An 11801-nucleotide genomic window follows, 5' to 3' on the forward strand; every position below is an offset into this window, starting at 1 on the left:
GTTTCTCTACCGCATTTACACCAGCACTTAAACCAGTTTAAAGGTGGTTTAATTAAGCGAAAAGTAAAGGTTGACCGCCCTATCTTAGCAACAAATTAACAAATTGCACAGTCCCTTTTATGACACAAGACATTCGCTCAATGGTGATGTTGAAATTTCACTTCGTGCAGTGAAATTACGCTGAAATTTCACACCTCTGACACCAATCAAATTGCGGCAAAGCAAGAGAGCATAAGATATCTTATTCTCTTTTGGGCAACGTCATTTAGAAAAAAAGATGGATACAAGAAAGCGATTTTGCATTAGTGATAGCTGCGATGCAGGATATATATTTTTTTTGTCCACCAATTGGTGCAGGTTTTTCTTTTCCTCCCCCCCCCCCCCCCCTTTAAAAGTCAAATGGTCGGCCTCTTAGTAAACTAAATTGGTTTTAAGACAATCATAGTTATTAGTGCGATTGTTGCCACAAGATTTCGATGCGGTTTGAGGTTAGATTATTTCTCAATGTGGGAAATTTTCTACGGTATGAATATAGTTTACCAGGTTTAGAAAAATATAGTAGTTCGTTTTTAAAAGAATATTCTGGAGAGAACTCCCGTTAATACCTTATCTGCTTATTCTGTTCATGGTATAGATGACAAACACCTAAATGCTGTAACGCGCCATGCTTATTTATGCGAAACAAACGCTCTAATGCAAAATTGATAAGACTATAGGTATTGTTTTCTAGCAATTGCATATGTAATATATATCTACACTTGCAAGAGGGTAGATATTATGGCGATAAAAAATAATTACAAAATGTGCTTTCTTTCTTACATTTTCCCAACGATACGTGCGAAAATGTTTACATTACTCACCCTTCCCCTCCCTAGTGCGGAAGCATCGCCCACGCTTCCTTTTGTTTTGATTGGTTGTAAATCGTTTGAGGTATTTAGAAGGTCAACAAAATCAAAATGCGTGATGATGTAGCATATGGTGACGGGTTTAAACGATCGTTGAAATCACTTGTTCTTGATCGTGAATTCCGATGATGGTCTGCTACAAAAGCTTTCCCAGATACTAAGTAAAGCAAGTGGTATATGTCAGACTAGCAAGCTCAAACTGTGAGCTAAGTATATAGCACTCTGAGGCACTTGTCACTGGCTTAAAATCGTCGCTCAGCGGGAGAAATCGACTTTATCACAAGAGATTCAAGTTGGTAAATATCCCTATTCGATATTCGTCACAATGGGGCGATCGGGAAGCCATTTACAAATACAGGAATGGACTTATTATGATCCAACATAGGCGCACAGGAAACGCTCGAGTAAGCGGGCCATAACTTGTAAATATTGACTGCATTTTGAGATATAACGGCCCGATTGGACGGAGTTTTCTATAAATTGCCTTTTCCATGTTCTTAAAATTGCGACGTTTGAAATTTGTGGCTAGGAATCTCGTGATTTGTGGCATTATTATCTGTATTTTATTGAGTTTCCTATCTTATACATCGTTTATGTATGACGATTCAAGTTCTGTGGTTGTTTACGATGGAAGTGAACGGACGTTTTCGAACATCGAACTTGTCAAACGAGAACTTCTCAATGATAAATTTAGAAGATATAAGGATCAAGACTTCGTTTCTAAAACATCTGACGTCGCCCACAATGTCTTCGAGATCGCTCCACACGTCAAAAGCACAGATAACGAGTTAGAATTCTACCAAGTGGACTCAACATTTCAAACTCCATCTACAAAATTCATCCTTGTCCTGCATCATTACGAACAACTTGGGAAAGCTACAGAGAACTTGCTTCAACTCTGTGCGATGGCTAAAGAGATGGAGAGGATGGTAGTACAACCGTTTGTCCGGGATTCTAGAATGTGCGGTTTACCGGGCGGTTGGTACGGCGAGAAGCGAAGCAAAAGCCGATTGTTTCGACCTTTTTCGACATATTTTGACGCGGGGTACACTAATGAATTGCTGTCGAATTCTGGATACTCAACACTAACAGATATTGGTAACTTTAGAAAGAGCTGCTCATCAAATGTTGCACAAACAGTCTTGGTACATTTTATTTTTAATGATAACGGCGCTGAGGAGAGTTTAAAAAAATGGTATGGGATCTCAGACGAGAGATATCAAAAAGTAATTAATGACGTCAAGCATAGTGGTATTAGTGATTGCGAATTTATTGATGAAGGACTTAATGTTTCTAATCGGATTGGAAATGTAAAAATCGGTAGACAAATTTGCATAGATGCAGAGAAAATAAAGAATATAAAGGTATTGGAGGATAAGATTTTACAACGTCGCCCTTGCGTTGTGGTAATCCACTGGAGGGGACTTGGCAAAAACAGAGCGCATTTTAAACCTCGAGTGTCGGTGAAACCCTGGCAGCTAGTACGTTCAATGAGGCATAGTGATTTTATCTTAAACGAAGTGGAACGCTTTAAAGATACCTTTCTTGGACAACAATACATCTCGATTCACATTCGCTCCGAAAGACAGCTTCAATGGTATGGAATGGGAAAGCTTCAGAAATGTTTAAAAGTCATGACTGGGTTAGTAGAAAAAATGTCCTCGAAACACAATACAAGTGTTGTATTCCTATCCACTGATCTTGGCGCTTTTGGCTCAGACACGCTTTACCCGTTGACATCCCAAGACGAAGGTCTACAGAAGAATCTCATAGCTACCCAAAAATTGTTGACCGAAAAATTAAGACCAGTGACATTTTCTCCAACATCCAAGGACCCTCTTTCTCTTGACAAGGGCGTGGTTGCAATCATCGAGATGAACCTCTTGTTTGGGGGGAGTCACCTAGTGACTGTCGGCTCTGGGACGTTCCAGCAGTGGATAATAGATGTATTTATCAGTCGGCACTCTCAGGATGGGGATTGGACAGTTACAAGGGTATGCAGCAAAGAAGAGAAAGGTACTAACAAGGTTTAAAAAGCTAGAGGATTTACGGAGAGGCAAGAATTTAATTATCTGGGGTTTAAAATAGGAGGAGCACAGGTGCACAGCTAGGGGTGGAGGTAGGGCACTCCTTCAAAAATGTGATCTTATTTATGTATATGATAGATATGGCTGCACCTCTCCCCCTCTAAGCAAATCCTGTTTACATGCCTCCACACATAGCCGTAGCAGGCCTCAAAAGATTGGAGGGGGGGCACAATACAGAAACATTAAGAAAACAATGGGGGCCATAGCCACGCCCCTACTACTTTTTCAAAATATTGGGGGGGCACATGCCCCCAGTGCTTCACGCCCTGCTAGGCCACATAAACTAATGGGGAAGAACACTCCACTACAAGGACTTGTTTGGTTAGAGCAACAAGGGCTGTGCATTGTTCTGGGTTCTGGCCATGCATACAATATTCTTATAAGCTAGTAGTTTACTGTGCAGTCATCTAAAGTAATACCACAATATGGCTTTGCAGGAATTTATTATCACCAAAAGATTGATATTATTTAAAACTAGTAATAAATTATTTATTAAAAAGGCCAATATATATCCATTGAGAAAAAGCCCATACATACCCCACAGAGGGAATTAAAAATTATTATGGAGGTTGGGGTATTTTAGTGTTGGTGACAAAGGGGTTAAAATCCTTCTTTCTGACCAACATTACATAACACTAGGTTATCAGGGGGGAGGGGAAAGGATACTCTGTGGGGTCATGAGACAGAAACCTCCAAGATTGATAAAGGATATGTTATTGATATTTCAGGGGCATGTCCACAAGGGGGGTGGGGAAGTCCAAGGGGCCCAGACCCCACACTGCTCATTTGCTGAGATAAGAAATTATTACGTGGGTAATCACTGAATAGACTCAATTGACTGCCGAATATTTAAGAAAGTGATTGAGTGATGAATTATGTATTTACATAGAAAAGGTTTGGATATAGAGATATGTCTAGTGACATATTTTTTAGATCTCAGGAATGACTTTAGATGTGAGAAAATTAATTCTCATTTTCTGGATTCCACCCTACATTTTCCTCTGGGCAGGCCCCTGTATGCAATGCATGTATTTATAGATTATAATTTTTGTATGCAATAAATTTAAAACTATCCAGCAGTTAGTCTTACTGTGTTGCACTTGCGTGCTAGCGTTGTGAAACTGATTATAATTGAGTATTATTTTCATGAAGATAGCGAATTAATCTAAAAATTGCTCATAACGGTTTTACCTGCAGTTGAAATATTTTTTGCTCGGTTTTTGCTACGATACATAATTTACATTCGAATAAAAAGATCGTTGAACCGTTGTTGACTTGGCGCTTCTCCCCTTCACTCTTCACATAAGCGCTCTCGGCAGGGTGAAATAGGGCGGTGAAGTGAACAAATTAGCAGACGAGAACTACTAGCCTGCTTGAAGACGTTGACCCGGTGTTTTTTTGCTGTGATTTCGTTATGCGCTGAGTCGTGGTTTAGCAACACTTAAGCTCTACCGGTCAATGTTAAATACCCTTTTCATAGCGGCCCTTGGGCGCCAGGACAGGATCCCGTACATTTGCACTGTGGTGGACCCAGGAGGGGGAGCTCATTCTCTGTCACACAAGCTGGTTTTAGAAAAAGTGTAGTTGTTGTTCGTCCGTCTATACGACAAGGACTATCTAGGCATCCTAGGAGTTGGGGAGAGATTATGATCTGTGAGTCCGCAGAGGCTAATCTGCGCCCGAAAGAATCTCTGGCAGTGAGGACATGGAATGGTGGCAGCTGCTACAGGGCTGGTAGCTCTGTTCTTCCTGTCCTTCCTGTGGACTTTTGCAGCAGCGATACTGTTGGCCTCGCATGTCTTGGTAAACTTGTGCACAGCAAATCGCCATGCTCCTCTGTCTTTGGCCTCTTGCTCCATGTGCCATGCGCGATGTTGAAGGCCTTCAGTGAGGCCTTCAGCGTATCCTTAAAACGCTTCTTCTGGCCGACTTGGGAGCGTTTTCCATGCTGTAGCACGCCGAATAGCAGTTTCTTGGGCATACGTTCATCTGACATGGGAGCTACATGACCTGCCAAGCGAAGCTGGGACTGCATCAAGATGGTGTGGATGCTAGGCAGGTCAGCACATGTTAGGACCTCGGTGTCTGGGATCTTGTCATGCCATGTAATGCCGCGAAGTTTTCTAAGGCAGGTGGTATGAAAGTGGTTCAGCTTTCTTGAGTGACGCTGATAGACTGTCCAGGATTCGCAGCCGTAGAGCAATGCAGTGAGAGCAACACCCCGGTACACTTTGATCTTAGTTCTTGTAGTGATCCCTCTCCTGTTCCAGACGTTCTTGTATAGTCTGCCAAAAGCGGCGCTTCCTTTGGCCAGTCTGGCATTGACTTCGTCGTCAATGACTACATTTCTGGAGAGTGTGCTGCCAAGATAGGTGAACTTATCCACCGATTTCAGACGCTGCTCGTTGATGGTGGTCGGTTCAACGTATAGCTTGCCTGGAGCTGGCTGATGCATTACCTCGGTCTTTTTCGTGCTGATGGTGAGGCCAAAGTTGAAGCAGGCGTCAGAGAACAAATTAATGCTGTGTCGCATGTCAGCTTCAGGGACAGCGTTGAGAGCGCAGTCATCGGCAAACAAGAAGTCGTTGATAGTGTCAGTCGAAACCTTAGTTTTCGCTTGAAGCCTCCTGAGGTTGAATACTGAACCATCTGTCCGGTAGTTGATGCCGATGCCCACACCAGCGTCTCTGAAGGCATCTGTCAGCATGGCTGAGAACACGAGGCTGAAGAAGGTGGGAGCTAGGACGCAGCCTTGTTCAACTCCGCTGGAAACAGGGGATGGGGCAGACGTCTCTTCGTTGTCCTGGTTGCCAGCATGCCATCCCGTGTAGCTGTCGTACGATGGCGATGAACTTTCTGGGGCATCCATACTTCGCCATGATTCTCCAAAGACCTTCTCTACTAACAGTGGCGAAGGCCTTGGTCGGAACGATATAGGTAGAGTAGAGGTTTGCGTTCTGCTCCAGACACTTCTCCTGTAGCTGTCTTACAGCAAACACCATGTCGATAGTCCCACGTCCTTTTCGGAAGCCACACTGGCTCTCAGGTAGGACGCCTTGCTTGTAGCGTGATTGGTTATAATTACAAGGTTAATGATTTTTAGTAGGTTGGTTTCGGTTTACACTATTTTGTTAGCCTGTAATTGCCGTACAAGCCACGCCGTCTTTCCTACGAGCGAATTTTACTCAGATTATTTATGATCTACTGAATACACCTATAGCTGGGGAAAGAGGTAAGCCCCTTTATGTTATACTGTACATTGTATTGGTTAGCGTAGGTAATGACATGCTGTACGATCCATGTGATTTTCTGGTCTATTCACAGTGTGATTGTAAATAATATACTTGTGATTGGGCAACGTCGGAATGTGCTATATTAAAGGACGATCTACGAGAATAACCACGAAGTGATTGCCAGATAATGATCCATTAAATGTTATGTAACCTATTGCAAGCCTCTGTTACGGATTTTAGACCCTTTGTGATTTGTATTGCAGTTTTTACGTGCTGATTAGTGATAATAAGGCCTACTCCGGGTCCTAAGATCGCCGTACTTGGGCGATCTTGGCCGATCTTGACAAATTTTGCTATACTTTATGTTGCGTTCTTTTTTTTGGGTCATCTCATATTAATATTTTAAGCTGAGAATCTCTAATTTCTAATAGTTCAACATAGGAGTTGTACTACAGTATCAGACCACAATAATTATCAGACCACAAACAATATTATAATTGTGAAACACTATTTATTAAATAGTATTAAGTAGTAAAATTTGGTTCCTGAGACAAAGAAATACAATAGCATAAGAGCTGCATTATAATAATTACAATATATTTCACACTTACAAGACAAAATATAAAACCCAGTTCCTGGCTTTTTGTTCGGGATTCTTTTGGTTGGCTGTCAGGCAAAAGAGGGATTCGGGTGATGTCACATCAAAACACCACAGGAAACCCGAAAAGAACGCAAGGGAATAGGCTGTAAAACCCTTTGTTTTTATTCAAATTACTTTATTCATTCATTTATTCAAATATTTTTCTAGAATGGTAAAATATTTTGTACAGCATATTTTATTTTAATTTACTTAGATGAAATAAGAGTAAGAAAGGAAATAAAAATAAAGAAACTAAAAAGGTTTATCCGAACAAACACAAAGAAATTAAAAACGTGATAATTAAATTTGGCCAGAAAGTTTTAGTATATATATTAGCTTTTAGTGCAAACTTTTTTTTCTCTAGATTAACAGTAACAACAACATAACAAAGGCGAATTTATTATGTTTTAACTGAGTTTCTAACTAACTCTAGCTAGTCTGGAGATCAATTTTAATGTCAAAAATTCAAAATATTGGATTATTACAATAAATATGAACTCAATAATCAACTCTCTAAAGTAGAGGCTGGATAGCTGAACTTTGAGTTTAATGAAGGATTATTCACAGAACATACTAAATTACTTACAGTTTGTCAAAAACTCTCCCTGAAGTATCAAGCTTCTATATGAATTAGGCAGTAATAATAAAGATGGACATGACTCCCGCACTCCCGGATGATTTTCTATACAAACTCGTTCTCAGACATATATTTTCACTTTTATTTGTAGTCCTGATACAGGAATATAATACATGATGCAAAAATGAACTACCATAGGCATGAAGCAATTTGTGGTGTGCAAGTCGATGGTAAGACAGTATATTTTTAAAGCCCTTCCGTGAATTGGGAGCCTGGGGCGACCTACCTCGTTCCAGGCCTCGCTCGCTAGCATTCAATATGGCGGCCGCCGGAGAGAGCTTTCAATTCATAGATCCGACGAGCGCACGAATAACCAATCAGAAAGCAGCAAATAGAAGCCAGCGAAATGCAGCCAACCCAAATGTCCCACAAAAGTCCCACAAATTCTACAATATGTCGGATGAGGTCTGTGAATCCTGCTTGGGTTTATCTAAAATATAGACGTTTTTGGGGTTGTCCTGCGACTTGGGAAATAAAAGACGGTCACCTAACATGATAGAAATTGATTTGTTGTCCAAGCTTGGTGAAAATCTTGTAGAGAAGCATAGAAATAGATAACTACAAGTTTGGTTGTTAAATGGAAACGACCCGAATCCAGCCCGAAATACGAAAAGTTAGAAATGATAAGATAAAGCGGTGCTTTCTTCGGTAGGTACTATGTGTTTATTTGCTTTCAAAGCTATTTTTGTCAACTTGCAGTGATTTAAGTGCGGGGAAAAGTAGAAGAGAATTCCGAATTCGCAGTTTACGCCTGACTTTAAACTACAAGTTTTATCGGCAAATGTCAAGATTTATAGCAATATTACAAACGAGTCTCACCATTCTTATATGTAATTGAAGTAACCTAGGATAATATCAAACACAAGTTTAATGGTAGGACTTACACTGTTCTTGTACTATGTGGTTTGTTTGCTTGCTCTTTCCTGATTGGCTATTCGTGCGCGTGTGATTGACATGTCGGATCTATGAATTGCTATTTACACTTGATTTGTGCGGCTGCATTAGATAAAGCAGGGAGTTGTGAGGATAATCTTAGACAAAGTGAACCTCAGAGAATGTAAGATGAGTTGCAAATGTAAAAAAAAAAAAAAAAGTCAAAATGAAATTGAAAGAACGACTGGTAACTGCAAGTCTGCACAAAAGGTAAACTTTCAAGGTCATGTCGCTAGCTCATTTGGGGTATTGGGCATCATTGGAAACTAGTCTAGGCCAGATCAAATAGAATGTCCAATGATTAAAACATAGAATAGTCTAGGATTGTCATGGTGGACTTAGATTGGATTTTTTTTTTCTGCTCATCCATTCGGTAAGCGTATCGGCAAGATTATAGTTGATATTCACTTGATGTATTAAATATCTTATTTTGATTGTTTGCACTGGCAGTTTTTATTATGCAGGTAACAGGTGTTAACAACAGAGATAAGATTAGACTTTTGTTTGCACCCTGTTTTGACCTGTAATCTGCAAAAATACCAGGCACGTTTTTACACTGTTTTTGTTTTTGTCTACCAAGTTACACAAATCTTTTTGTAATTTTTAGTGTCAAGCTTTGCCAGTAAAATAAATATTTTATATTAAAAAAACTGTCTTCAAGAAGTACAATCGGTCCTCTTGTTTTATTGTTCAACTTTTCATTTCCAACATACAGTTCAGTTTAAAAACTAATAATAAGTAATATTTAATATTAATAATATTTATGTTTTTTTTTATGATTATACCTGTGTAGCAAATCAATATCCTTAAAAGATAATGAGTGAATAATGGTGATCTTAGGCATTCTCCAGTTATTTTGGTCAATCTTGGGCTAAATACCCCAAAATAATTCAATGAATAATGGAAAATCTTAGGCAATCTTGAGCGATCTTGGACGATCTTAGACGATCTTAGGACCCGGAGTGGCCTATAATAAACAACTATTCTCGATCAGTCCAGTAATTACCTTCCCAGCCGTTATGTCGAAACTGACTAAAATCTTAAATTGCTCGAGGTGCGTTATAAAGCGGTTGAGCAGAACACTAATTTCAGACTATTTACAGGCTATTTCCAGCGTTCTCTGGGCCCCCTTTCTGCACATTTACAGACTATTTCCAGGGTAACTTTAGCTGCATCGCGGAGATTTACAGACTAATTTCAGACTATTTATAGGCTATTTACAGGGTAGCTATAGCTGCATCGCATAGATTTACAGACTAATTTCAGACTATTTCCAGCGTTCTCTGGGCCCCTTATCGGCACCTTTACAGACTATTTCCAGGGTAACTTTAGCTGCATCGCATATATTTACAGACTAATTTCAGACTATTTACAGGCCATTTCCAGCGTTCTCTGGGCCCCCTTTCTGCACATGTACAGATTATGATGTACAGGCAATGATCACTTAGTAACATGTACAGCATAGTCTATTCAGTTTTGTTCTTGGTTCTGTACAAGTGTACACTCTTGGGAGATCGAGATTTAAACTTTAAACTGGTTTAAGTGCTGGTGTGAATGCGGTATTAGACCATTCAGAAAAACAATAGCTATTTATTGGTTTAAACTAAAATCATATCCAACAAGACAATGATTTGATTGAACAGGCACAGATGTGTTGAGGGAGTTTGAGAGCAGAGCAGTAATGACACGTATACGATTGTCAGAACTTTCACGAAATCGACTAACGCTTTTATTATTTTGTATATGATATATTTGTTACTTCAATACAATAAACGGAACCACTATATCATTATATATCAGAGCCATTATTGTTCATTTCCAAACACAGGATATTCATGCGCACTAAGCCCGTTCCACTTCCCTGATTTCACCTTTCACCATAAGAAATATTACAGTTGTATATGATGTTTTAAGACTCATGCCTAAGCCAACAATATAAAAGATTCGATGATAGAAACATACGGCAAAATAGAACTGTATCAGGCTGAACTTATCAGACTGACAGCGTTTTAGAGGTTAAGAACAATCTGATTGAACAAACTGTAGTGTTAAAAAGGTGAACGCGTCCGCTTTATAGAGGTAGTGGCTTAATAGGGGTTGTTTTTACAGGAAAGGTCCGTTGAGGGAGTGACCGCTAAAAATTGGAGTGACAAGAGGTTGGCCGCTAAATAGGTGACCCGTTTACAAAATATGACAATCGAATAGAGTGTGACAGTTTATAACAGAGGTTTGAGTGTATATATATCTTTGTTCTGCATCAATTTTTCGACGGCTCATTCTAGAGAAACGTGTGCACATGTGATATAACCACATAAAGCAAAAGTTGTTACAACACAACTTTATTTCTTTAGTCCACTATTTCGTGTTCGCTAGCGCATGTGTGGGCAAGGCGCATGTGAAATAAGTTTACGTCTAGGACCCAAAAGAACTCTCTTTACTCGAGCGATTACCTGCTAATAATCTTAAGCGGGAAACAAAGATGTCGTAAAAACGAGCTAATTGCAACCCATTTCATTCCAGGGTTGCATTTTGTAACATTGACCAGGGGACCCATCCATTCTACCATGCATGTATGAGTTATACTTATTAACGATATCCAGAGCATATACCGGATAAACGGGATTTCTTCTTGTGAGTTCTCGTTCATCACGACCCCTTAGACAAGTCAACGGGGATTCATGGAGCATCCTTGCTATATGATAATAATAATAATACTCGACACTATTGTAGCGGACCAGACATATTACCTATTCTTTAAATCGAGAAAATTCTAAGTAAACTACCTTTATTTGTGTGGAATCGCTATCAGAAATCCGTAAGCCCTTTACTGTAGTCTCCCTTGCAGCTAATCTGGACTCTTTACGCTAGGCGGCCTATTAGCCCAAGAAACTACAAGTCCTTAGCTGGTTATACATTTTTTCTTCATTACGATTGAGCCATTTCATTGTGGTACAGCTGATTAAGGTATCAAGGCCATTATACCTCTGACGTTAAACACGCTTGAAAAATTTCGCATGATATCTGTACACCCGCACGAGTGCCCATTTTCCATGATATTTTCTAATCCAGCGTAATGAGCCGTTATTTCGTCACACTATTTTCCTCCCACATGGGACGGATGCCACGAAAGGACGTGGCTCATTTGAAAAGCTTAAAATTTCGATATATCAAAAAGCAACAACATGCACACCTGCTAGCTCTTCTGTTTTGCAATCTGCAAGAGGAAGGCTTTTACAAGCTGTCCGGTTTATCAGGTCGATATCTTCACAAATGAAGTACACATGGCCAAATTCAGTGGAAAATGTTTCTGTTTCTAAATTCTTCCCCTCCCACAACGTTCAGCTTGGACTCCTCGGACATCTGATA

The 11801-nt window shown here is 39.9% G+C and overlaps 1 protein-coding gene across 1 annotated transcript; it reads left to right on the forward strand.

Annotated features, from left to right (window-relative positions):
- The first annotated feature begins 926 nt into the window (after positions 1 to 926).
- Positions 927 to 4071, forward strand: LOC5517427. The gene has a single exon (XM_032387437.2). The coding sequence runs from the start codon at positions 1397 to 1399 to the stop codon at positions 2936 to 2938; it is 1542 nt and encodes a 513-aa protein (XP_032243328.2). The 5' UTR covers positions 927 to 1396; the 3' UTR covers positions 2939 to 4071.
- The last annotated feature ends 7730 nt before the right edge of the window (positions 4072 to 11801 follow it).

This window comes from Nematostella vectensis, chromosome 1, assembly GCF_932526225.1.
Source record: "Nematostella vectensis chromosome 1, jaNemVect1.1, whole genome shotgun sequence".
In the NCBI taxonomy this organism is placed as follows: domain Eukaryota; kingdom Metazoa; phylum Cnidaria; class Anthozoa; order Actiniaria; family Edwardsiidae; genus Nematostella; species Nematostella vectensis.